The sequence below is a fragment of the Anabrus simplex genome, chromosome 1 (assembly GCF_040414725.1).
Source record: "Anabrus simplex isolate iqAnaSimp1 chromosome 1, ASM4041472v1, whole genome shotgun sequence".
In the NCBI taxonomy this organism is placed as follows: domain Eukaryota; kingdom Metazoa; phylum Arthropoda; class Insecta; order Orthoptera; family Tettigoniidae; genus Anabrus; species Anabrus simplex.
In genome coordinates this window covers 276,430,919-276,456,901 of record NC_090265.1, presented here as the reverse complement: position 1 = coordinate 276,456,901, position 25,983 = coordinate 276,430,919, and the positions used below count along the sequence as shown (strand labels likewise).

Here is a 25,983-nt window from a genome sequence, read left to right as displayed (position 1 = left end):
CAATATGGATGGAGACGTTGACAACGGCCGCGATATGCGCCTTCGTTTGACAGCGATACCAACGCTCGACTTGTTTTTGCCTGTATAGACGTTCCTGAAGAGAACGAAAGTTATTGCGATGTAAAGTGTCAGATGTAGTGTGGTCACAACGCCCTCAGTAAAGTTTAAGGGTTTTGTTTGTTTTCCTCGAGCTTAGGTCGAGTTTGAAGGAGGGGAAGATGTGGCAGGTGTATTATCAAGAAAGAACAGCAGAATTGCAATTTGGACATCAAGAAAGGACAGCAGGATTTCATTTTTGTTGGTAATATTTTGTATTGTGAGAAAGGAAGAAATAAGAGATCCTTAGGACTCTGCTGGAATATTTGTTTGTGTACAATAAACATGTTTGTAATAATCTTTTTTTAAATAAGGAAATTCAACAGTACGAACATTGCAAGATGCAAAAGCTTTTTGAAGTGATTTCTTTTGTATGTAAATTTTACGTAATCGATCATTTAAAATTAATGTCAGCAAGTATTAAAAAAAACATTTGGGACGTTTAACTTAAAGAATTTTTGAAGAATTATTTTAAAATTATTTTTTGTAATTCTGTATGTCAAAATTTTAATTTGATGTAATATTTGGTAAGCATCCTATACCACACGCGCGGTTACCGATGTTGAAACAGGTGATACAATCCCTCTTGAATAAGTAGGCCAGGAAATGACCATATATGGTCATGCAATTGTATTGGCAAACGAGAACCTAGTGGAAATTGTTTCTTATTGGTTAATTGTGATCGGCTATTTCCGGTCTTCTGCCGGCTTCGGAAAAATTATGCTTGTGCTCAGCGTCATTTACATCCGACCACCCTAGCGAGCACTGGCGCTCGAGGGCTTCCTTCGGGAACTTCAGTTTTTATTGGTAAGTGTTATTTCAATGTTATTCTCAATGTTTTCTGGTTTTGTTAATTACTGTTAATTACTTTGGTATTTTAGTATTTCCTTGCTTAATGGCATTTTCAAAGTTTAAAATTTTACGTGTCCGAGTTTACCCTAGGTTCCCGTTGCCGTAATTTCAGGTCTATCACTTACTTTCATTTTAAACTATACATTGTTATATAGCATCACCTTTATATGTTAAATCTAGTACTTCTTTAAGTTACTTAAGTATGTAAAGTCTTTGAAACACCCTTCATTTGTGCATAAGTATCAGTTTCTATTTTATGATCTTGTTTCTTGTGATTTTGGTTTTGATTATGTTAATATGATGAGTTTCGAGGTGATGATCGTAAGTCTTTTCTCCCTCATAACGTCATACGTTCCCACGGACCTCATAGGGCCCCCGCACGTTCCACGCGTCCTTTCTTAGTTGTCATTCTTAGGCCTGTAAGTGTTCCCCTGTATATGATTTAATTTTGGGAATTTTGAAGTTTTCCGTCACGTTTCCGTGTTTTGATATGAATTCACCGCAACTGAGTCATTTTACGATTTCCTTATTCTCATTTATTTATGTCAATATTTATTATTTTTGCATTATTATTATTAATATCATTTATTCTATTTTTTATTATTATTATTATTATTATTGTTATTATTATTATTATTATTATTATTATTATTATTATTAGTATGTGTAGGCGTAATTATCCCGACTACGGTTACAGACACCACTCACGATGTCAATATGATCTTGAGGAATGGACGGCTGTCCTGTGCGGTCCAAATCCGCAGTCTTTTTCCGACCTGCACGAAATGTCTAGACCCGAATGGAAAATTCTAAATTCGCATGGAGGGAATTAGATATTTTTCACCAATAGAGCATGTCAAAAATGTCAAAAATATATCAGATGTAAGGCTTACATCTGATTTGTTTTTGACATGTCTAGACCCATCGTATATCTTCCTATATGGTAATGCATTCTCACCACTGGCATCACATAATCCTCGATAACATTCTGATGGATTTTTGCCACAGGCAACCTCGATTTTAATTCATCAAAACTGATCGCCTTTTGAAAACACGCTTTAGACTGTTGAAATAGACACTCTTCACTTAAACGCCACACTGCTACAACACTTTCAAATGGATGCCTGTCAAATATACACTATACATCAACAACATGTCACCTCACTGCTCCTATATCCTATTTGCGCATGCCCGATCTCCTGTGAGTGTCTTGACTATGTTACCACTACTTTATTTACAGCCCCCGTACATATGAAATTAATCATCACCATCAATCCTTTCCCTCATTCCTCAGTGTCGTGACGTTATCATGCACATTAATAGAATGAACCAAATTAACTATTACTCGTCACAGATTCATAAAATGACCTAAGGGAAACATTTGAATTTGTCTGTACAAATATGCTAATTTGTTTGTATTATACATGAAACTTATTACTGGGACAAGAAACTGAGAGTTAAAAGAGTACTGGTAGTAGAAGATAAATTTCTGGGAGAGCTTTACTCTAAAACTGGAGAATACGGCAGAGACAATATGAAAGTATTGTTCAGAATGATCAGAGACCAAGGGAATGCAGCTGAAACCATCAAACCAATTGAGGATCCCAATGAAAACCTGGTCAGGAAAAAAGAAGAGGACATCGGAGAGGTTCTGAGGGATCATTTTGATCACCTCTTGAACAGGACAGAAGCAGATCAGGAAGCAAAAGAACCAACTGCTGAAACCTACATAGTGGAACCTCTCATTACATGGGAAAAAACAGAAGCAGCCCTTAAGAAGATGCCAAAAGCGAAATCCCCAGGAATCAATGACATCAAAATGGATATGATTAAAGCAGCAGGAGTCTAGCATTTACAGCGGCTACAATGCAGCTGTCATTGTGCTCAATGCAATGGGAAAGATAACAAGATACCTGCTGACTGGAGCAACCCTGTTTAAGAAAAGAAATCAGCGAAAATGCTACAACTACTGGGGAATAATGCTGCTTTATCATGGCTTAAGATTCTTAAGATCTTAGAGAGTAGATTGTGAGTCATCTTAGAGCCCATATCAGAAGAGGAACAGTACAGCTTCATGCCTAATAGGTTCACAAAGACCTAATCTTCAGTGTCTGTATGGGAGAAAGGCAAAGATCTGTTTGTGGTTTTCCTGGATATTGAGAAGGATTTGACAAAATTGCAAGAAAGAAGATATGGGAATGCCTGAGAAAGCGGAATAAGCCAGAGGTACTGGTGAGGAAAATTCAGATGCTGTATGAGCATTGTACCAGCTGTGTGCGATTTGGTGACGGACATTCATCCTGGTTCTAGACCCAAAGTGGAGTCCAGCAAGGCAGTGCATTATCTCCATTATTGTTTTATCCCCATCATGGACGACATAATGAAGAACATCAAGGAAACCTCCAATGAACAAAATGCAACGCTTTCACTGATGACACTATGATATGGGGAGAAACTGAGGAACAAGTACAATTGAGAATCAATGAATGGAAAGTGAAGTTCCAGGAATTTAAAGAATAGGTAAGAAATAGGATCTCAGCGCATTTGATCACAGCAAGATTTTCCATGCCAGAAGTATGGGCAATTCTATCTACAAAGTCGAGCAGGCACTGGGCTTTCCACGTCATACATGTTAAAGACAGCAGGGTACAGTTCAGGCTAGTAGTGATGGTATCCTTGTGCGAGGACTGTATACATAGGATGAAATGGCACCTCTGGTACATCTGTCAATGTCCCTCACTGGTGAACGATACAGGAATCTGCACTCAGATCATGTCCACCCATTTGCTCACCTCCAGCACCCTGCAGGAGACTTGTACTTACAGCACGACAATTCACTAACCTATCACTCCCAAATTGTGTGATGAATACTCCATGGATGTACGGACACTTGCCTGGCCTGCAAAGACACGCACCCTCAATCCAAACAGCACATCTGGGATGTTGACAAGAGGGAAGTATGTATGCGAGATCCTGCTCTGACAAACCTCCATGCATTATGGGAGGCCTTGCAATGGTCATGGGTCAGAACCCCCCACCCCCCTGCTGATATATGAGTGGAAAAAAAGTCACGGGAAGGGGTGTCCCATTGGAAAATGTGCCGTGTATGAACCCTGAGCGTTGTGGCTAGCTGCGGTGTAGGTGAGCAGTCTGTCACAGACACCAGTGTCATGATGATGGCAACACATTGCGAGTTAACTGACTTAGAACGTGGGATGATCATCGGCGCACGGCTCATGGGTCATAGCATTGCAGAGATTACAAACAAATTCAGGTTTCCGAGATCAACAGTGTTGAGGGTGGATCTTCAATATCACAGAGAGAATGTCACTACCCGCATAAACTACCGCACGGAAAGACCACAAGTGTATCAACGAACAGACATCAGGTCGCCTCTGCAGAACCATACTGGACGCTCGACGGGCTATTGTGAGTCAGATCACTGCCCAATTGAATGCTGGGAGTCACAACCCCATTTCTACCAGGACTGTAAGGAGGCAACTGCACCGCATAGGCTTCACCAGCCGACGACCAACTCGTGTCCCTTTGCCGACACCTTGACACAGAGCTCAAGTATCAAAGGATAGAGAACGGTCCATCTATTCAATACTATTAGCTTGTTTATTGTCTTATAAAACTGGGACTAGTCTCGACCCCATATATGTTGGGTCACCTTCAGCCACGCTCCAATTGAAAGACATATATACACATATACAGTAAAACCAAACCCCATGGCACTACAGCCCTTGAAGTGCCTTGGCCTACCAAGCGACTGCTGCTCAGCCCAAAGGCCTGCAGATTATGAGGTGTCATGTGGTCAGCACGATGAATCCTCTCGGCCGTTATTCTTGGCTTTCTAGACCGGGGCCGCTATCTCACCATCAGATAACTCCTCAATTCCAATCACGTAGGCTGAGTGGACCTCGAACCAGCCCTCAGGTCCAGGTAAAAATCCCTGACCTGGCCGGGAATCGAACCCGGGGCTTCCGGGTAAGAGGCAGGCACGCTACCCCTACATCACAGGGCTGGCGCACACATATAACCAATAATAAATTAAACAATCTGGTATGTCACAATTTACAATCTTAATTTAAAACATTGATGAAGTCCGAATAACACATCCAAGCTTGAAACCAAATAACACATCAAAACTGCTCCTACAGCAACCAAATGTTCCTGAGTTGATCTGGGAGTTGGCATCCCTATCTGTATAGATGAGCAACTTGATTTGTAATTTATGTTTGTTCAATAGTAATATGGGTAATAACTTGTACGTAGCTTGAAGGGGAACATTTGTAACATGGGCCCACGAACATCGGCAACGAACCATGGAACAGTGGCGGCATGTGATGTGGTGGCACGCAGGAGGTTGGATGAACACTCCAGTGAAGTTACGACCTTGGATTGGCCTTCCAAATCCCCTGATTTTAATCCAATTGAGCCATTATGGGATGCTATCATTGCTGGTGTACGCTCCATTAACCCGGCACTAACTATGCAAGACCAATTGTGGGTAGCAATGCAAGATGCGTGGGTTCACATCCCTCCAGAACGATTCCAACACCTTGTACAGTCGTTAATTTGCCGTACTGCTGCCGTATTGAGTGCTCGTGGAGGAGCAACTCGTTATTAACATCACATTCCGATGACTTTTGGCCACTCAGTGTATCCATTCAGAGTTATCCAATTGATGCAGAACCACATGTGAGGCGAGGCTGAGGTCAGCAAGCTATTACTTCCTGCCGGCCGGGCAATACAAGAGCAAGTTAGAGTGATTGCCTGATAAATTCTAATGCACTAATTTAGAAGTACTCACCCATGTCACTAAAGGAGTCCTGCTGAAAAAATATAGAAGTAGGTTCCTTCTCATTAATTCAGAAATGAAAAAAAAAGTTGCAAAATATTGTTTACTATTAATTGTTTCCTAAAAAAAAAGTGGGCCTATTATTCCCTCACTGGAAACTGCGCACCACACACCTAATTTGTTATTATGAAGAGGTTCCTTACAGAGCAATTGGATTTTTCAGCAATCCAAAATCAGCTGTTTTGAGAATTTACGTAAGTGAAACCATGTTTCCTCTGAGAAGAGAATAGGATTGGGATCAATTTCTCCGTTGTGCACTTTATTCAGAATCTATTCACTAAATCTAATCCTATACAAAGAATCACCAATTTAAGATCTTTTTACCTTAGTACACTTATAGTGTTTTAACTAGAGCCCTGCACAGATGCAGATATCCGCGAGGTGTCTTGGTGGAAACAAACTGTATGGTAGTGCGGATAATTTCGCTGATAATTTCTAAATAATTACGTTAATTGATTTTCGCACAGGTATTCCCTGGCTTTTGCTTTTGGTTGGGCAAATGTCATGGAAAAAACTATTTCCAAAATGTATCCAACAACGTGCATTTAGAGTATTCAAATAATGCACTTGGATAACTCACCGGCAAACATAACCTCATGCAATGATATCAAAAGAAAGAAAACATGATTCAAAGACGAGGAGAAATCTATACTGGCTCCCCTGTGCAAGTGCTTTATTCATTGGATTACTGTACTGTATGCATTTTAGATGCCTTGTGCTTGCACGGAATGTACCCGACGCCCTTAAAACATCGCGGCTTATCAAACTTTCTGTGACGAGAGGAGAAAGTCTCTCGCTTCGGTCCGCATTACAACAGTACAGTGACTATTCTCTACTCGGACCATTTCCCGCCATGGCACTTCTAAGACCCATTAATGCATGCAATCACCTTGATTCTCAGTTTAAACTTTTCAAATGCCATGGAAAACACTATTTCAGAAATTTATCCAAGGTGCATTTACATTATTCAAAGAATGCTCTTGTATAAAACTATGACAAACATAACCTCACGCAACGAAAGGAAGAAAACCACGACTCAAAGACGAGAAAAAATTATGCTGGCTCTCCTGTACAAATGCTTTATCTTTTGGATTACTGTACTGTCTGCATTTTTAGATGCCTTGTACTGGTATGAAAAGTGCCCGACGCCCTTAAAACATCATGGCTTTTCGAACTTTCCTATGACAGGGGAAGGAAGTCTCTCGCTTCATTGTGCAGTGTGCACTGCATAGCAACACAGTATATTTGCCGGCTGGCAATTCTCTCCTTTAAAACTGTACCGGTTGGTACACCTCTACGCCGCACTTATGAATTTTCCGCCTTAAAGTAATCCCCTACAGCAGAAACTCTGAACTTTAAAAACTGAATTATCTCAACAGTTTCTCAGAAGATGTCACTGTGTTAATTTCAAACTGTTTTTGTTTACTAATTATCAAGAAGTGTGGACATTCTCTGATAAATGTCTCTACAAAACTATGACCATGCACCCTGGTGCGATGTGGTAGAACTTTATTTGAAGAAATTTTGTATTCATAAGTTTGTTCCTTACTAAATTTTGTTCTTTCATTTGTGGGTTGGCAATATTAATCTTTCTTTCCGCCTGTTTTGAACTTAGCCAACCAGTAATTTCTGCAATTAATTTCCAACCAATCCTAGGTTTCTTCTCCAATTTTGATGTGTAAATTTTAGTCAGCCAATAAACGCCGGTGGGTGTGACTTAATTATTCATGAAAGGTCTCGAATCTTCCACAAGGGTATAAAACTGCTGATTTTCACGGCTCTTGGCCACTCGAACAACATCTAGCTTAGTGTATGGAAGTATAGCAGGAGGCGGGAAGCGCCTCTTTCATCCGCAAGCAGCTCTTCTACAAGGTAATGGCCACTTAAGATCTTTATTTCTCACTTGCTCAACAGTCTAAACCGCGGGGAAGGTCCGAAACCTCTAATATGTAACCTATCTCTTGAAACATGTAAACCTTTTTCAGTCTTTGTAAAACTTCATTTATCTTTAACTGTAATTCGGGATAGAGAGTGCTTTACCCTCTCGAGCTCCCCTTCTTTTTTTGATTTGAGGTGACTACGTTTTCATAACCGATTTTCTACTCTTAATGTATTAAAATTTTCTTATACGAGTCACCTCCCTAGTGTGGGAATAGCCCCTGTTTACTCGACCTAGTGCCCCTTAGGTTTTAACAAGTGTTCATGTAGGAGTGCAAGCAACGCCTCCATTCATCTTGGTATTTTGGGCAATTTAATTAACCTATTATTTTTTCTTTTAAGGCCCTGTAGGCTGGGTACGAGATAATCCCGTTTACTTCTTGTAAGTTGTGCCTCGATGGCAAGTTATTGTAAAGTATAGTATTGCCTTTAATAGGCTTGAAAGATTGAGAGCGGGTCAGCTCTTTCTGGTGTTTTGAAAGGTGCCTCTAAGAGGCTTGACATTACTAGGTGGGAGCAAGTGCTCCATGTAATTAGGGGTTTTCTGCCCTTTGGTAATTTGTGGTTGTGAGCAGAGAGCTCAGGAATTATAAAACTTGGGGCTCGAAGCCCAGATCTTGTAATGATCCCCTATAACTTGTGCTTTCGTGCTCTGGTTTGTAAATTATACCTTGTACCTGATATTTGGCTTGTTGCTGATTTGTTACTTGTTGAATTTTGAAAGTCTATATGAAAATTGTTAAGTTCTGAAAATATAACCTTTATTGAAATTTTAATTCATCTTTCGGCCTTGTAGTTCCCATTCCAGCCCGCACCTTCTTTCACCTCTGCATTCCATGGATAACCCCATAACAAAAACCATAAGTCCGTTTGGCCTCAGCATTTAAAAAAATAAAACAAAAAACAAACAACGCAGTTTCATCGGCATTGACAATATTGTTTGGTGCGCACGAATAGATCATAGGCTATAAGCCACGCTTTCTCGCCAACTACTGTCGGCACGGCATCACCAGCGTTCGCAGATTCTACCTCTCCGCACACTGCCTGCTACGTGATATTGTGGCTTTCCTAAAAACGCCAAATACAAAATAATTACGATTCCGCTCGAACATAGCAGATATGAAGCACACTGCAGACACGCCGAAGTAGGTGAAAATGTGCAAAGTTACCCCTTCATGTTTCGGAAGACGCGTTCTTTCATGACGCGGAGAAATTTTGAATTTAAATTACTCTCTAAAATACTATATTTTTTCAAAATGTAAAGGCAGTTTCGAGTTAAAAGTCTGAATTTCGGTAACGGAACTGATATTGTTCTTCAAATTACGAATTATCCATATTTCAAATTAAATGATTTAAATAACATGCAAACCGTACCTCATCTTTCCGGGAACGAGAGCTGCTTCGAATTAGGCAAGCTTTTGAATTAACCGATTTTGAATTATCAAGGTTCTACTGTATAAAGAGCCTTGAAACCATACAAGGGTAAATCTGACAAATGTGACCTAAGCCTAACTGGCTCCTGCCCACAATTAATGGAAGGAAGGAACAATGTTCAATACGTTGGTAGTTGTAAGACAACCGTGTGACTGGGGAGGTTCTGGTGCCAGGTGTCAAGCCTATAGTATTATGTTAACAGATCTATCTGTTTCAATACCTTGGGTGTAATATACTGTAGTTAAATATTTAAATTATCAGCGGATAACCATTTTGCAGATGCAGATAACCACTCGCGGATTCGGATGAAGAAAGTGCAGATGCGGATATTATTTTATATATCCACGCAGGGTTCTAGTTTTAACTTCAGAAACTTCATAGCCTTTTGTACAGAACTGTACGAAATTTCTGTTTGCTGAGAACGACAGCTAGAATTTTCCATGTGTTGTCCTGTCTTCAAGATGTTAGCATTGAACATCACCTTCTTCACTTCTTACCGTTAATATTTACCATTTCAAAAAATTTATTAACTAATCTATGACCCATCCCACGACTTGGAACTCAAAGACCTGGGAATTTCTCTTGAAATAATATCCTAACATCATGAGCAGATTCTGTATGGATATACGAATTGTAAGTAAACACTTGATGTGGAATACAACAATTAGCCCTATTTTCTTATTCATAATCACAATCAGCCAGTTCTACAGTGAATAATGTGGCCTCTTGTAGTCTATTATTTTCCATGTATTCTCACATCACTTTGCTCTTACTGAAACATGAAACAAATTGCATTGTGAGACAAAGCCAGAACCGGCAGCTCCACAGACTACCCTCTCTTTCGCAAAACTTTCGGCTTAGTAACTTCCAGCTGCCGCTCTGGTTCCAATATAATTGGACAACCCAATACATATATCCTATTGAGCACATATGTGATGCTGTTGAGAGGGCTGTGCACGTGCAATATCCTGTTCTGATCAACCTCAATGTATTATGGGAGGCTGTGCAATGGCCATGGGTCAGTACGTCTCCTGAACACTTTGGAGGAGGACTGAGACTATATCAAGTTCTTTTTTTTTTTTTTTTATTTTTTTTTTTTAATATGTCCAGTATTACAATAGGTTCCTGTTACAAGTAAATATTGAAATTTTGACTGGTTTTTTAGATGTAGAATTAATGTTATTCAGTAAATTTGAGTTTGTAGATGCCAAGTAAGTTACATATAACTACAGGTTGTTTCTAGGTTGAATTCTGTTTTGTCCTTTTCTCTGAGCTCTCTGTTCTGAATTTTGAATGGATTGCATGTCTTGTTTTCTACTTTCCTGTATGTAGGAAACTTAAAAATATGTGTGTGGCTGTAACTATTAGTAACTGCTGGATAATTCTTCACTGTAATCTTCTGTGAAGAGTGGTCTGTTATTCAGCCCTTGTAACATGAATTGGAAGGCTTAGTACTTGTATTTGGGTCATTCGAAGAGCCATGGATTGGAGTCACTGACAGAATAGACTTTCTGTATATCATGAATTTATGTTTCCGATTGTTGAATGTGTTTTACTGAAGTTTAGAAAAATACCGGATCTGTCAGACTGATAATCTACAGTGTAGTGTAGCTGAGAACGACAGCTAGAATTTTCGATGTGTTGTCCTGTCTTCAAGATGTTAGCATTGAACATCGCCTTCTTCACTTCTTACCATTAATATTTACCATTCCAAAAAATTTAGGTTCACTGATATGAACAAGCAGTTGTGCTCATTGTTTAGGGAGCATTTGTGTAGGCAGCATACTCCATCAACGTACTGGTGTGAGTGCATTATCTTGTCAGTATGTTTTTAAAATTGTTGTTGTTGTTGTTGTTGAATATAATTTAGATGTGTTCAATGTGTTACAGCAATAAGCAAGCTTGACTTAGGAGAGCCTGTTAAGAAACCTTCAGGTTGTCATCAAGGATGGAGTAATTTTGCTTTGAGAAGATATTTAAGCTGCTGATTATTTCTATTGCAAGTTCATTTGGTATGTTGTTTATTTCTAGCATGCTTCTCAGTATGTCTAATGCTTCCACAACAGGTGTGTTAGTGTACTTTATAAACAGTGCCATAATTAGCATTAGTAGTTGCAACAAGAGATTTCATTTCAGATGACAGATTCTCACCTGAAAGATATGGCATATGCATACGAGTCTTTTTCACTTGGTCTGACTAGAAAAGCTCCATCCGAAGGGACCTTCTTCAACATCTCCTCAGCTTGATAGCGTGTTATATTTTCATGATACCACTCTTTGCCTTCATGTTTATTTGGATGAGGAACTGGTTCCTTTAATGTGATGAGGAATTCCTTAAAAAGAAAAAAAAAACACAATGACAAAATGAATAGCCTTTAATCATTTAACTTTCCCCCCACATTTATACATTCTGGTTACTTTTAGATAGCAGATTCACAGAAGTCTGGAGTGATCCACATAATACTGAGGAATACTTGTTGGATATCCAAGGAGTTGATCTTAATACTTTCCTATTTCAAGGTAATCATCAACTTAATATACTTTACTGGCCAATACTAAACACGAACAAATTTATATAAGGTTTCTGATAGTAGCAGTGTCGAAAGGGAAAGGTCAGACTGACCTTCACCATACCATCAACAGGTTGAATGAATAGCATAATCATTATTATATAAGTCTATATATGTAATTTGAATTTGTAACACAATACTAACCCCAATGTGTTATACATCAAAAGAAAGATCTCCATCCCGGGTTTACTAGAAAAATATTATTTATTTCATTAATTCTTTATTTGCATAAAACAGACATTTATTCGAAGAATAAGATGCTCTATGAAAGTTGTCATGCTGACCCAACAGAGGGCTCTGTGAAAGTTGTCGATGCAAATCTTTCAATGTTAGTCCGACAGATGGCTCTGTGAAATCTAGTCAGAACATCCTTTTTAAGAAGCTCCAGAACGCTGCGGAAAAATGTTTATTTATTCGAGTTATATATACATGATTAGAAGCAGAGATGAGACTGCAATTTGTGCTGCATGGACAGGAATTGCAGTCTTATTATTATCAGATGGTAAGACAATCCACAAAACTTTTGGTGTGCATCTCCCAGTAACACAAAGTTTACTTTCGTGTATTAAATGGAAAAGCTGAGAAGCAGAAGTTTTTTGTTTTTTTTTAAATCAGCAGTTTTTTATTATTATTATTATTATTATTATTATTATTATTATTATTATTATTATTATTATTATTGATGAAGCTTCGATGATTTCTGCATTAGCAGTAAACTGCATTGATTGCCTGCTAAAGGACATTATGAGGTGTGAAAAAGGAATAGGTGGTAAAAGTGTCATATTTGGGGGAGATTTTTGCCAAGTTCTTCCTGTGGTATCCAAAGGTGAAAGAGCTCAGGTAATTGAAGTATGCATCCAGAATGCTCAAATATGGCCAAAAATTAACGTATTGCACTAGAAAAAAATATGTGTGCAAAGCCGCCTGAAAAGGAATTCGCAGCATGGCTACTACAACTAGGAAATAACACTCACTCATTCACTCCACAGACTTCTGAGGGACGTGAAGTTCCTGTGCTGATCTCACAATCCACTCCATCCTTTTCGATCTTGAGCCTGCTCTTCCTAGTTATCAATGTGGAGGGTCTGGCACAACTTGTTGATCTCCTTCTTCCTGGTGCTTCGGGGTCTTCCTGAAGGTCTTTTCCCATTAAAAGATCCCTAGTATACATCTACTGGTGCTCTGTTATCCTGCATCCTCAGTACATGTCCAGCGCAGCACAGTCTGTTGGATTCTATCACACCCATTATAGTGTGTTGTTGAGAGAGGGTGTAAATCTCATAATCAGATCTTTTCTGTCATCTTTGGGAGATAGGATCAAACCATGGGCAAAATATTTTTCAATAAACTTTATTCTCAAAGACTTGCAACTGCTGCTGCTCTTTCTTCGTTATACTCCATGTCTCGTAACCATACAGAAGTACTGGTCAGATGACTGTAATGTAGATAATCATTTTCGCATTCTGTGTTAAAAACTTGGAGCCTAATACAGGGCTAGGAAATAATGAAATTAAAAATGAAATAGGACATGATATAACCTTATAAAGGTTCCCAATGACATCATAAGTAAAGATTCATTGGTAAGTCACATTTTTGGCAATTGTATAGACTTTAACTCTTCAGCTTACAATAACAGAGCAACTGTAAGCTCCTTCATTGATGACCGTAACAGAATAATGAAAATGATCTTCACCTAATCCCAGGAAGTTTTAAGGAATACAGCAGTGTCGATACTCTGTTGTGAGATGATGATACTGACACAGATTTCATACGCAGCATACCCATAGAGTACCTACACTCCCGTATGCCATCTGGAATGCTTCCACATTTATTAAAATTGAACGTTGGTGTAATTGTAATGCTTATAATAAATATGCACGTGGTCTTTAGTTTAATAAATGGGGTGCATATTATAGAGAAATGTATGACAAAATTATGAAACTAGAAGTCATTACAGGTGCTTCCAAGAACCAGGTAATTTATCTACCTAGGATTGATTTGGTACCTACTGACAGTAACCTGTCTTTCAAATTTAAAAGGAGACAGTACCCATTACGTCTAGCTTTCGCAATGACCATTAACAAAGCATAGGGTAAAAGTTTTGACAAAGTAGGTATTTACTTATCTCGGTACGTTTTCAGCCATGGTCAGTTATATGTGGCATTTAATAGAGTTAAAGCTGTGAGGGACGTCAAAAGTGAAGTTATAATTACATCATATCAGGATCAGTTTCCCAAAACTGAAGGGTATTTCACAAAAACATACATTACAATGAATACTAAAATCAGCCAATGAAGAGGACATTCAAATGCATGTAGCTTACATTGTTAAAGTGATTAAAACATGACTGTTGCAAGCATGCTTAAGAAGTCTGGCACCGCGGTGTAATGGGCAACGCATCCGCCTGTCACCCGGCGGCCCCGGGTTCAATTCCCGGCAGGGTCCAGGTTTTTTAGTAGTAAATGATTAATATCCCTGGCCTGAAGACTGGGAGTTTGTGTCATCCTTAATGTTCCATTCCTCACAACAACAATATACGCTTCCTCCGTTTCAATTACACACAGGTTCATATCACATGGTGCAAGTAGGGGCAAAAGATCTCTATAGGTCGACGCCCCGAACAAATAGCATTTTTAAAAAAGAAAAAGAAAAAGACGCTTAAGAAGAATATGATAGGGTGATTTGTCATGGTTCAAACATTCCATACGCTTAGTCACAATGGAAGTGTAAGTTTAAAGGGAAATAAATGGTCTTCCAGAGTTCATTATATTTGACGTTACATTCCTCATGCCTTCTTTATCATCAGTTTCACTTTTAGTTTTCGTTCGCAGATTACTGCAACAGGCCACTAGTAATGACATACTGTATTTCTCTAATATTAACAAAATTTCTATGTCAAATACTTATGCCTTTGTGGTAGTTAAAAATAAATGTGATAGAAAGGAAGGTCTTAAAAGTAGGACTGTTAGGCAGTACCATATGGCTGATAAAGCAGGCATGAGGCAGTTTCAAAAAGTAATTATGATCGGTGAAAAACGGTAAATAAAAATGTAAACAGACTCTGGGATGGGTTTAAAGAAATTGTTGAGGAATGCGAAAACAGGTTTGTACCATTAAGGGTGGTAAAGAATGGTAAAGACCCACCTTATTATAATAGAGAAATAAAGAGACTAAGAAGGAGGTGCAGACTGGAAAGAAATAGAGTTAGAAATGGCTGTGGAAGTAAGGAGAAATTGAAGGAACTTACTAGAAAATTGAATCTAGTAAAGAAGGCAGCTAAGGATAACATGATGGCAAGCATAATTGGCAGTCATACGAATTTTAGTGAAAAATGGAAGGGTATGTATAGGTATTTTAAGGCAGAAACAGGTTCCAAGAAGGATATTCCAGGAATAATTAATGAACAAGGGGAGTGTGTATGTGAGGATCTTCAAAAGGCAGAAGAATTCAGTCAGCAGTATGTAAAGATTGTTGGTTACAAGGAAAATGTCGAGATAGAGGAGGAGACTAAAGCCAAAGAAGTAATAAAATTTACATATGATAACAATGACATTTACAATAAGATACAAAAGTTGAAAACTAGAAAAGCGGCTGGAATTGATCAGATTTCTGGGGATATACTAAAAACAATGGGTTGGGATATAGTACCATATCTGAAGTACTTATTTGATTATTGTTTGGTCGGAGGAGCTATACCAGATGAATGGAGAGTTGCTATAGTAGCCCCTGTGTATAAACGAAACGGTGATAGACATAAAGCTGAAAATTACAGGCCAGTAAGTTTGACATGCATTGTATGTAAGCTTTGGGAAGGCATTCTTTCTGATTATATTAGACATGTTTGCGAAATTAATAACTGGTTCGATAGAAGGCAATTCGGTTTTAGGAAAGGTTATTCCACTGAAGCTCAACTTGTAGGATTCCAGCAAGATATAGCAGATATCTTGGATTCTGGAGGTCAAATGGACTGTATCGCGATTGACCTGTCTAAAGCATTTGATAGGGTGGATCATGGGAGACTACTGGCAAAAATGAGTGCAATTGGACTAGACAAAAGAGTGACTGAATGGGTTGCTATATTTCTAGAAAATAGATCTCAGAGAATTAGGGTAGGTGAAGCTTTATCTGACCCTGTAATAATTAAGAGGGGAATTCCTCAAGGCAGTATTATCGGACCTTTATGTTTTCTTATATATATAAATGGTATGAGTAAAGGAGTGGAATCGGAGGTGAGGCTTTTTGCGGATGATGTTATTCTCTATAGAGTGATAAATAAGTTACATGATTGTGAGCAACTGCAGCGTGACCTCGAAAATGTTGTGAGATGCACAGCAGGCAATGGTATGATGATAAACGGGGTTAAAAGTCAGGTTGTGAGTTTCAGAAATAGGAAAAGTCCTCGCAGTTTTAATTACTGCGTTGATGGGGTGAAAGTTCCTTTTGGGGATCATTGTAAGTATCTAGGTGTTAATATAAGGAAAGATCTTCATTGGGGTAATCACATAAATGGGATTGTAACTAAAGGGTACAGATGAGGGTGTTTAGGGGTTGTAGTAAGGATGTAAAGGAGAGGGCATATAAGTCTCTGGTAAGACCCCAACTAGAGTATGGTTCCAGTGTATGGGACCCTCACCAGGATTACCTGATTCAAGAACTGGAAAAAATCCAAAGAAAAGCAGCTCGATTTGTTCTGGGTGATTTCCGACAAAAGAGTAGCGTTACAAAAATGTTGCAATGTTTGCGTTGGGAAGAATTGAGAGAAAGAAGAAGAGCTGCTCGACTAAGTGGTATGTGATATAGATGTTGATTCCCATAGGGAATGTGAAATATTTGTCCTGAATGAGCAAATTTATAATACCAATATAAATGGTCCGTTATTGGACATTATAAATTTTCCAGCTAGCTCATTCCTGGTTGCCAGCGTTTCGCCCTCGTGTGCTAGGGTGGGCTCATCAGTTGGTACCTAGCACACCTACCAATACGCTGGCTAGTGCATACCGTGGAGGCCACTGCGTAGGCTAACTGGAGCCACCGGCAGTGCCAATGCACTAAGAGACTTTGTCTCATCACTAAAAATTGATGCCTGCTTGGCCATCAGATGATACAGATGTTGATTCCCATAGGGAATGTGAAATATTTGTCCTGAATGAGCAAATTTATAATACCGTATTATAAATTTGCTCATTCAGGACAAATATTTCACATTCCCTATGGGAATCAACATCTATATCATCTGATGGCCAAGCAGGCATCAATTTTTAGTGATGAGACAAAGTCTCTTAGTGCATTGGCACTGCCGGTGGCTCCAGTTAGCCTACGCAGTGGCCTCCACGGTATGCACTAGCCAGCGTATTGGTAGGTGTGCTAGGTACCAACTGATGAGCCCACCCTAGCACACGAGGGCGAAACGCTGGCAACCAGGAATGAGCTAGCTGGAAAATTTATAATGTCCAATAACGGACCATTTATATTGGTATTATAAGTGGTATGTTCCGAGCTGTCAGCGGAGAGTTGGCGTGGAATGACATTAGTAGACGAATAAGTTTGAATGGCGTTTATAAAAGTAGGAAAGATCACAATATGAAGAAAAATTTGGAATTCAAGAGGACAAACTGGGGCAAATATTCATTTATAGGAAGGGGAGTTAGGGATTGGAATAACTTACCAAGGGAGACGTTCAATAAATTTCCAATTTCTTTGAATCATTTAGGAAAAGGCTAGGAAAGCAACAGATAGGGAATCTGCCACCTGGGCGACTGCCCTAAATGCAGATCAGTATTGATTGATTGATTGACCAAGCTAAAAGGGCCCAAATTCACCCTACACAACAAAGAGGTACATGATTTTAAATCACTGTCGTAAGTTTCTACTTGTATGAGATCATGTAGTACAAAAAAACAAATATTAATATGTTTCTTCCTATATTACTGTTTAAATGATGACCTGTTTCTGAAGTGCCCAAAGTATCATTTACTAGATCAAATAATCTTGATCTTAAATGATTGAATATATAGGACTAAGTTTTAGAAACATATTTCTTCTTCTCCAAATAAGCTCTATTAATATTTTCTCTTAGGAGAACACCACTTGTTTTTGAAACTCTGTTAAAAAATGCAAGGGGCAAACTATATTGTTTTACACTTTATTTTTTGTACGTCCAGGTATGGTACACATTTCACTTTAAAAGGTGGTGACATGTAACTAGTGTCTTGTTCCACCATTTGGTAGCAGTACACACACAGGTGCCAACAAATGCACTTTTCATAACCATTTCATAACAACACTGTCTGCGTAGGAGCAAACAACATGGAAAGCAACCAACAGGGACTTGGTTCCTATGGAAAGAAGGTGTGACCACTGCAGAAATTCATCGGCACTTGATGGCAGTCTGTGGAGAACATGAGCCGTCATTGAAAACAGTTTACAGCTGGGTGGAAGGTTGGAAAATAGGGCTCATGGTAAAGGAGCCATGTCTCATCACCAGTCACAAGCCTAGCAATGAAGTCGGCTGGATCTTGATCATGGCATTGTAAAAGTTCTCTACACACGTCCACACGCTTCTGCTTTTCGTCTGCACACAAGAGTCTAGGAACCCACGTGGATGACACCTTCCCCAACTGTAAGTGGCCATGCATGATCCGATACAGGGTGTTTCGGATAATTCCCGTGGCTGCCTCCATTTCCGTAAATGTGATGCATTTGTTTCCTTGGATAGCCTGTTCGACCCAGGCAATGTTAGCTGGTGTTGACACTGTCACATTCCTTTCAGAACTGGTTCCCTTGTCCACCAATGTGCACCCTGTCTATTGGATTTCTGTACCCACTGTCACAGTATATTAAATTTTTTAATGCCATACATACCAATTTCAATGCTACAACCGATTATAGCCCTTTTGAGGCTGTCACGGGTGTACAATGTAGTAGAAGTGGAAAACGTTTCTTGAATGTTTGTAAAGTGTGGTAATATGTTTTAATTGTAACAACCTAACCTGTACAATGTAATATTTGTAACATATGTATTTGTAAATAGTGGATTTCAGTTCTGTACTTACTGGAAGTATCTAGAAAATTGTTACATGAATTTTTGAACAGGGTGTGTTGCCTTTGTTGGTTATGTGTTCTAGAAGGCATTTTCTAACTATTCTGGAAATGGAAGATTCACGAATGTGCGTATTCGAGAAATTTAAAGTGCGCAACTGTAGTAGGAATTGTGATTGGTGAACCTATGAGGGGATAGGCGGACTCATGCATTCTGATTGGCTACTCCAAGGCCAGGGTTTACCCTTATAAAGAGTGCGAGGCAGCATTTCGTCTTCTTGTCTTGTCTTGTCTTGGTCTTGTCTTGGCCTGGTCTGCCTTAGTCTGTCTTGGTCTGTCTGAAGTTTTATGTCGTGTGCGACGCCTTGCTAATGGGATGGGGCACCTTCGGGTAAGCACTCTTGCATTCCGTTCCGGCTAAAATTTCCGTAATGTTTGGTTGCTATTTCATATAGGAGTCTGCCCTAGCCTAACCTAGATTTGTCAAATTAATTATTTATGACGCCTTAGCTTTTCAGCTGGGCTTGCCCGTTTGTTTTCGAGGCATTCCCATTTCTTGTTTCACTAAATATGTAGATTGTAGTTTAATATATTTACCTTGGGGTTTGCCTCTGGTGTTACTTGATGTATGCTAGAGTTTTGGAGAGTACGTTTACTTCACTGTAAATTGCATTGTACAACTGGATTTGTTGCAAATTGGCGGATTTTTTCGGAATGTATTTGTAAAATCCATTGGTAAATAATATTTTTCAAATTTAGGGATCACGGCTGATTATTTTGGAATCTGCAATCTAAGCCATATCCATGCCCTCGGTAAGTTCTAGCTCCTTCAACCTTCCTGGTTTATTATCCACTAGTTGGCCCTACTGATATATTTACGTATGTTGTTGTCGGCAGATCCGCATAGTTCCAACTGATGTTCAACTGTGTGTGAAGGTTTTTTGGTACTGAATAAAGGCACCTTGCCCCCCCCCCACCTTTATTGTGTTTAGTGCTTTGTTTTGTATAACCACTGTAGTAGCGGTTACATTTGGTAGGAGAGGCAAGCGCTAGGTTGCAGATGAAGAAAAGTGAACTTTGATCATACCTAACCTAAAACACCGTAAAAGTTGTGATTTGTGTATCGCTTGAAATCTTGTTTCTACCAGTCAGGATGGCTCATGCTGTTCCTAATCCTTTCCATTTGAGAAAAGCAGAACTCGTTTATGAACTTCGTATCCGAAAAATTGATTCAACAGGCAATGTCAGAGATGACACTAGCCTGTTGAAACAGTCTCTTAACTTACCTATAACCATACCTGAGTTAACTACAGACGAGTTGCGTGAGTCTTTGGCCGTGATTAAAGATAGGTTACCTGAATTTAACGCCATTCTTGTGTCCTTTGGTGCTTCTAAGCCCTCGCATGGCCAATCAGTGCGGGTTAAGGGGCAGTTATTACATTATTTAGACAGAATTAAGGATTTGTTGTCTCTCGAATTGCCGGAAGTTGAGCGGCAGAAATATCAAGCCTTACTAGAACAGTTTTCCAGAATTTTCGACAGAATCAGTGGTTTGCTCGATGGCAGGAAGTTGGATAACACAGTTTCTGAAATTCAAGTGTCTATCCCATCTGAAATGAGTGACAGTGTTAACTCTGGTGATGCATCTGTTGCTGCTCAAGTGTGCAATCTGACACCTAGTGCTGGTGTTATTCAAGAGTCTGAGGTGACTAATGCTGCCCTGGGATCTTCTGTTTCATTGTCTGGAACTAGGACTCCTGTAAGTCATTCTAATGATCTATCTCCTTTGCATGTTGGTACCCATACAAGTTTTCCTGTGCTACCTGCTAATTCTGTTGTGGCTCAGTGTTTGCCCTCTATTGTTAATCAGCCCGTTTCTGATGCAAGGGTGCAAAACCACCCCCTTAGCACCATCGGTATCAAGTTGCATAACCTCTACACAACCGGTTAATGCCCAAATGGTCTCTCAGATTAGTGAGAACCTTTCTCAAATGAGGTTGTCTGCGCCCGTAACGTTGCAGGCTAACGTTAGCCCTAACCTATCCTGTACTCCGTCCTTTTCACAAGGACACCCGAATCAAAGGTACGAGGCCTCAGTAAACCCTCTAGACTATTCTAAGCCTTCCCAGACACCCCGTACACCTGTTTGTCCCCAGATTTTCCTTAATCTGCCTCACCCGTTGACCACTGTGTTTAAGGGAGTCTCTACATTTTCAGCTAACTCCGTAGATGAGGTTATTTCCTTCCCTCGGTTCCTAACAGAGTTCAAGGATCAGGCAATAGTGTATAATCTCAGTAACGACCACGTATTTCAGATTCTATACCCGCATGTATCTGGAGCTCTTTCTGGGCATACTGTCAGGGCCATTTCGGAAAGATGGTCTGTAGATCAATTTCATGCCCATGTACTTGAATATTTCATTCCTGCTCATGCCTTGTCTGCATTAGTGCAGAAGCACTATTTCAGAGTACAACATCTCAACGAGTCATTATCTGAATATGTTCAAGATATTAAGCTCCAAGCTAAGATTTTCCGGCTTCACTATTCAGAGGCCCAGATGGTTGCCAACATAATTGAAGGTCTCGCCCCGAACTATAGATAATATCTGGCTCTTTCACCTCGAGCAGCAACTTTCGCCCAGTTGGAAGCCGTTACAGTGTGTGCTGAAGGCAATATGCCGACCACTTACGCCTTGCATTAGCCCCACCTAATATAAGCATGCCCTCTCCTCGGGATTCTAAAATCACCCCGTCACCTGCTTCCAACTCGTGTAATCCTCGTTCGTGCTTCAATTGTGGCTCCACAGCTCATCTCAAGCGGGACTGTCTCAAGGCTGGGACATTAGGCAATGCGAAACCTGCCATGGGTAGAGGCTCCTCCACCCATTCTTCTTGCCGTAACTGTGGATCAACTAGACACTTCTCTAGGCAGTGCGCACATAACACTTCTGGTTATGGACCCCCAGGCCATGGTAGTGCTAGATGACTAACCGCCAGTTCTGATGGTAAACCCCAAAACATGGCTTCTTGTCTTGTCAATCATGACTGTATCTTGGATGATTTACTTAATTCTGAGGCTAATGATTGCTCCCAGTCTGACTCTGGTGTTCATTTCTTGCAATCTTGTAGGATTTCTGTCATACCTTCTTGTAAACTACCGTATTTATGCATAGAGGTAAATAATGATTAAAAGAAATAAGTTTCATAATGATAGATCCATATTGAACTGTGATTACAATAGAGTAAATTAATATATTATTTTGGGTCCACCTTTTCAATACAAAATGTAAATAGTTTAAATTACATAGGGACTAGTTTCGACCTAGTAATAGGTAATCATCAGCCTGAAGTAAATTAAAGTGTAAATATCGAAGAAAAAATAAACAATGTAAACACAAGTACAGTCTTTTTAAAAGTACATACCATGTGGGATATTGAGCAGCAATATATTAAAAATAATAACTCTTCCAATTGACGAAGTACTGAGTGGAAGTTATGTTGTTTATTTATGAATAAAGTTCAGTGCACCGTATAGTATTAAAAGTCCAGTGTGCACTAAAAGATGTTATAAAGAAGAATTATCAGTTGAATGCTGGCTTCTTGAGTTTGCTGTTGTATATTCGAAGAAGTTACGTCATTTTTTAAGGTATTCATAGATGTCAAAACACATGGATGTTACAATATTTAAAAATTAAGAGGGTTCCTCCTATTCAATACAAAGATATTTATTAATGTGAAAGAATCACATATCGTTCAAATGAGGTACTAGTTTCGGCACCAGATATGTGCCATCATCAGCCACAAAGTCAAATCAGGCAAACACAATAAAACCCTAAAACAACTTTATACACACTATAACATCTGCATGGATGAATATGAAATATGACTTTAAAACAACTTTAAAAACACACTATAACATTTGCACAGATGAATATAAAATAAAATATGGTAGATGAAGTTGCATTCCATTTTAAAATCCGTTAAAATGATGACTCTGTTGTTGTATACCCATGGCAGTTTGTCCAGGTTATATATAACTTTAGTTTTCTAAAACTGTTAAAATATGCTGTGAGGTTTATTGTCATATGAAGTTGACACTATGTGTGTTCTGTAGTTTGGTTCCGGAAAATAAACGTAAACATGAACTTGGTAAGATCCAAAGAATTAATTCCCACTTCAATATGGGTTGAGGAACCTGGGGAAGAAATTAAAAGTCGAATTAGGCAAAAGATCGGAAGGAAAGATCAAAAAGAAAAGTCTAGAAAAACCCAGAGAATACTAGAAACAAACTCACCTTGAGCAGCCTGAGTGATCGGCGGACAGAGCTGGACTGATGGATGCAATTATAAGGTTAAGGGGCCAGGCGTAAGGGAGGAGAGGGGAGGGGTAGAGGCGGAGCAACTGTCACGGAGCTAAGGTGGAGCGGAAGGATGTGGTAGTGGGGGTAAATGATGTGGATATGTACTGCGTATGGTTTGAAAGATCGAATTGTTTTTAGGTGGTCTAATATTTCTTAGCCATTTAATTAAGAGATCATAAAGAATATTAGTTTTCTCGGAAATTTCATTTAAATTATAGTTAGGGTTGAAATATTGATCGCAATGAATGAAACAATTTTCGACGATGTTCATAATTGGCCCTTTGTTTGCTATTTGAAGTATTTCAAAATCATGTTCTATATCAGTAAACTTATGATTAGAGTCGTGAATGTGTTGGCCTATAGAAGAAAACTTGTTATACACTGACTAACAGAGCAAATGCAACACCAAGAAGGAGTGGTCAGAACTTTATGCCAATTGCAGGGTAGACTGATGTCACTGAGGTATGCTCATGATGTGAAATGCGCCGCTGTGCTGCGCACGTAGCGAACGATAAATGGGACACGGCGTTGGCGAATGGCCCACTTCGTACCGTGATTTCTCAGCCGACAGTCATTGTAGAACGTGTTGTCGTGTGCCACAGGACATGTGTATAGCTAAGAATGCCAGGGCACCGTCAACGGAGGCATTTCCAGCAGACAGACGACTTTACGAGGGGTATGGTGATCGGGCTGAGAAGGGCAGGTTGGTCGCTTCGGCAAATCGCAGCCGATACCCATAGGGATGTGTCCACGGTGCAGCGCCTGTGGCGAAGATGGTTGGCGTAGGGACATGTGGCACGTGCGAGGGGTCCAGGCGCAGCCTGAGTGACGTCAGCACGCGAGGATCGGCGCATCCGCCGCCAAGCAGTGGCAGCCCCGCACGCCACGTCAACCGCCATTCTTCAGCATGTGCAAGACACCCTGGCTGTTCCAATATCGACCAGAACAATTTCCCGTCAATTGGTTGAAGGAGGCCTGCACTCCCTGCGTCCACTCAGAAGACTACCATTGACTCCACAGCATAGACGTGCACGCCTGGCATGGTGCCGGGCTAGAGCGACTTGGATGAGGGAATGGCGGAACGTCGTGTTCTCCGATGAGTCACGCTTCTGTTCTGTCAGTGATAGTCACCGCAGACGAGTGTGGCGTCGGCGTGGAGAAAGGTCAAATCCGGCAGTAACTGTGGAGCGCCCTACCGCTAGACAACGCGGCATCATGGTTTGGGGCGCTATTGCGTATGATTCCACGTCACCTCTAGTGCGTATTCAAGGCACGTGAAATGCCCACCGCTACGTACAGCATGTGCTGCGGCCGGTGGCACTCCCGTACCTTCAGGGGCTGCCCAATGCTCTGTTTCAGCAGGATAATGCCCGCCCACACACTGCTTGCATCTCCCAACAGGCTCTACGAGGTGTACAGATGCTTCCGTGGCCGGCGTACTCTCTGGATCTCTCACCAATCGAACACGTGTGGGATCTCATTGGACGCCGTTTGCAAACTCTGCCCCAGCCTCGTACGGACGACCAACTGTGGCAAATGGTTGACAGAGAATGGAGAACCATCCCTCTGAACACCATCCACACTCTTATTGACTCTGTACCTCGACGTGTTTCTGCGTGCATCGCCGCTCGCGGTGGTCCTACATCCTACTGAGTCGATGCAGTGCGCATTGTGTAACCTGCATATCGGTTTGAAATAAACATCAATTATTCGTCCGTGCTGTCTCTGTTTTTTCCCCAACTTTCATCCCTTTCGAACCACTCCTTCTTGGTGTTGCATTTGCTCTGTCAGTCAGTGTATCTTACCGCGTTGACGTGCTCTGAATATCTGGTTATCAAGTTGCGTCCTGTTTGTCCCACATAGGAGGCGCTGCAGTCGATACACTTGAATCTATAGATTCCAGATTTGGAAAATCTGTTAGAGGTGTTGACTGATGTTGAATTATGTATAATTTCTGAGGTCCTATTATTAGTTCTGAAGAAGATTTTTACGTTATGTTTTCGAAAAACATTGGTGATTTGATGGATACCGTTGTTGAATGTAAAAGTAGATGAAACGTTAGTGATAGGTTTTTCTTTAGTGAGAGTAGTCCTGGGCCGGTGTCTAAATTTATTGATTATCTGTTCTATAAATGATCTGCTGTAACCGTTGAATTTGGCGATTGCTCTTATAGTGTTGAGTTCGATATTGAAGTCTTTTTTAGACATAGGTATCGTGAATGCACGATGAACCATGCTATTATACGCTGCACGTTTGTGTGTTTGAGGATGTATGGAATTTTGATGAATAGTATTGGCAGTTTGTGTCTGTTTTCTGAAAATTCTATATGAAAGAGCAGATGGATTTCTGAGAATAGTTAAATCCAGAAAATTAATTACTTTATTATTTTCGGACTCAAGTGTAAATTTGATGTGGGGGTCAATATTGTTTAGTTCTTGCAGGGTAGAGGTCGCATTCTTGATTTCTTCATCCATTATAACAAATGTGTTGTCAACATATCTGGCCCACATGAGGATGTTTGGAAAAGTATTGCTATTTATTTTTGTATATTCCAGAAATCTAAATAAATGTCCGCTAGAATTCCCGAAGCGGGTGATCCCATAGCCAGTCCATTTTGTTGATATATGGTTTCATCGAATTTAAAGAAATTATTGTTGATGACCAGTTTCAGAAGAGAAATAAAATCTTGTATTTCTAATTTGCTGAGAGAGCTCTGTTTGTTAAAGTTATCTTCAATAATGGAGAAAAGTTTGGTTGTGGGTATGCTTAGATACATATTTACTATGTCGAAAGAATGAAGGGTATGGTTGGGTTGTACATTAAATGACATC

General features: G+C 39.9%; 1 protein-coding gene across 2 annotated transcripts in view; it reads right to left on the bottom strand.

Annotated features, from left to right (window-relative positions):
• The window catches only part of LOC136886934 (1-phosphatidylinositol 4,5-bisphosphate phosphodiesterase gamma-1-like), a 737,826-nt gene that overhangs the window by 426,072 nt on the left and 285,771 nt on the right, over window positions 1-25,983 (bottom strand). For both annotated transcript variants that reach the window (XM_068231056.1, XM_068231055.1), the window contains one exon: window positions 11,336-11,517. In XM_068231056.1, coding sequence (XP_068087157.1) covers window positions 11,336-11,517 — 182 coding nt within the window. The remainder of the gene's footprint in view (window positions 1-11,335; window positions 11,518-25,983) is intronic.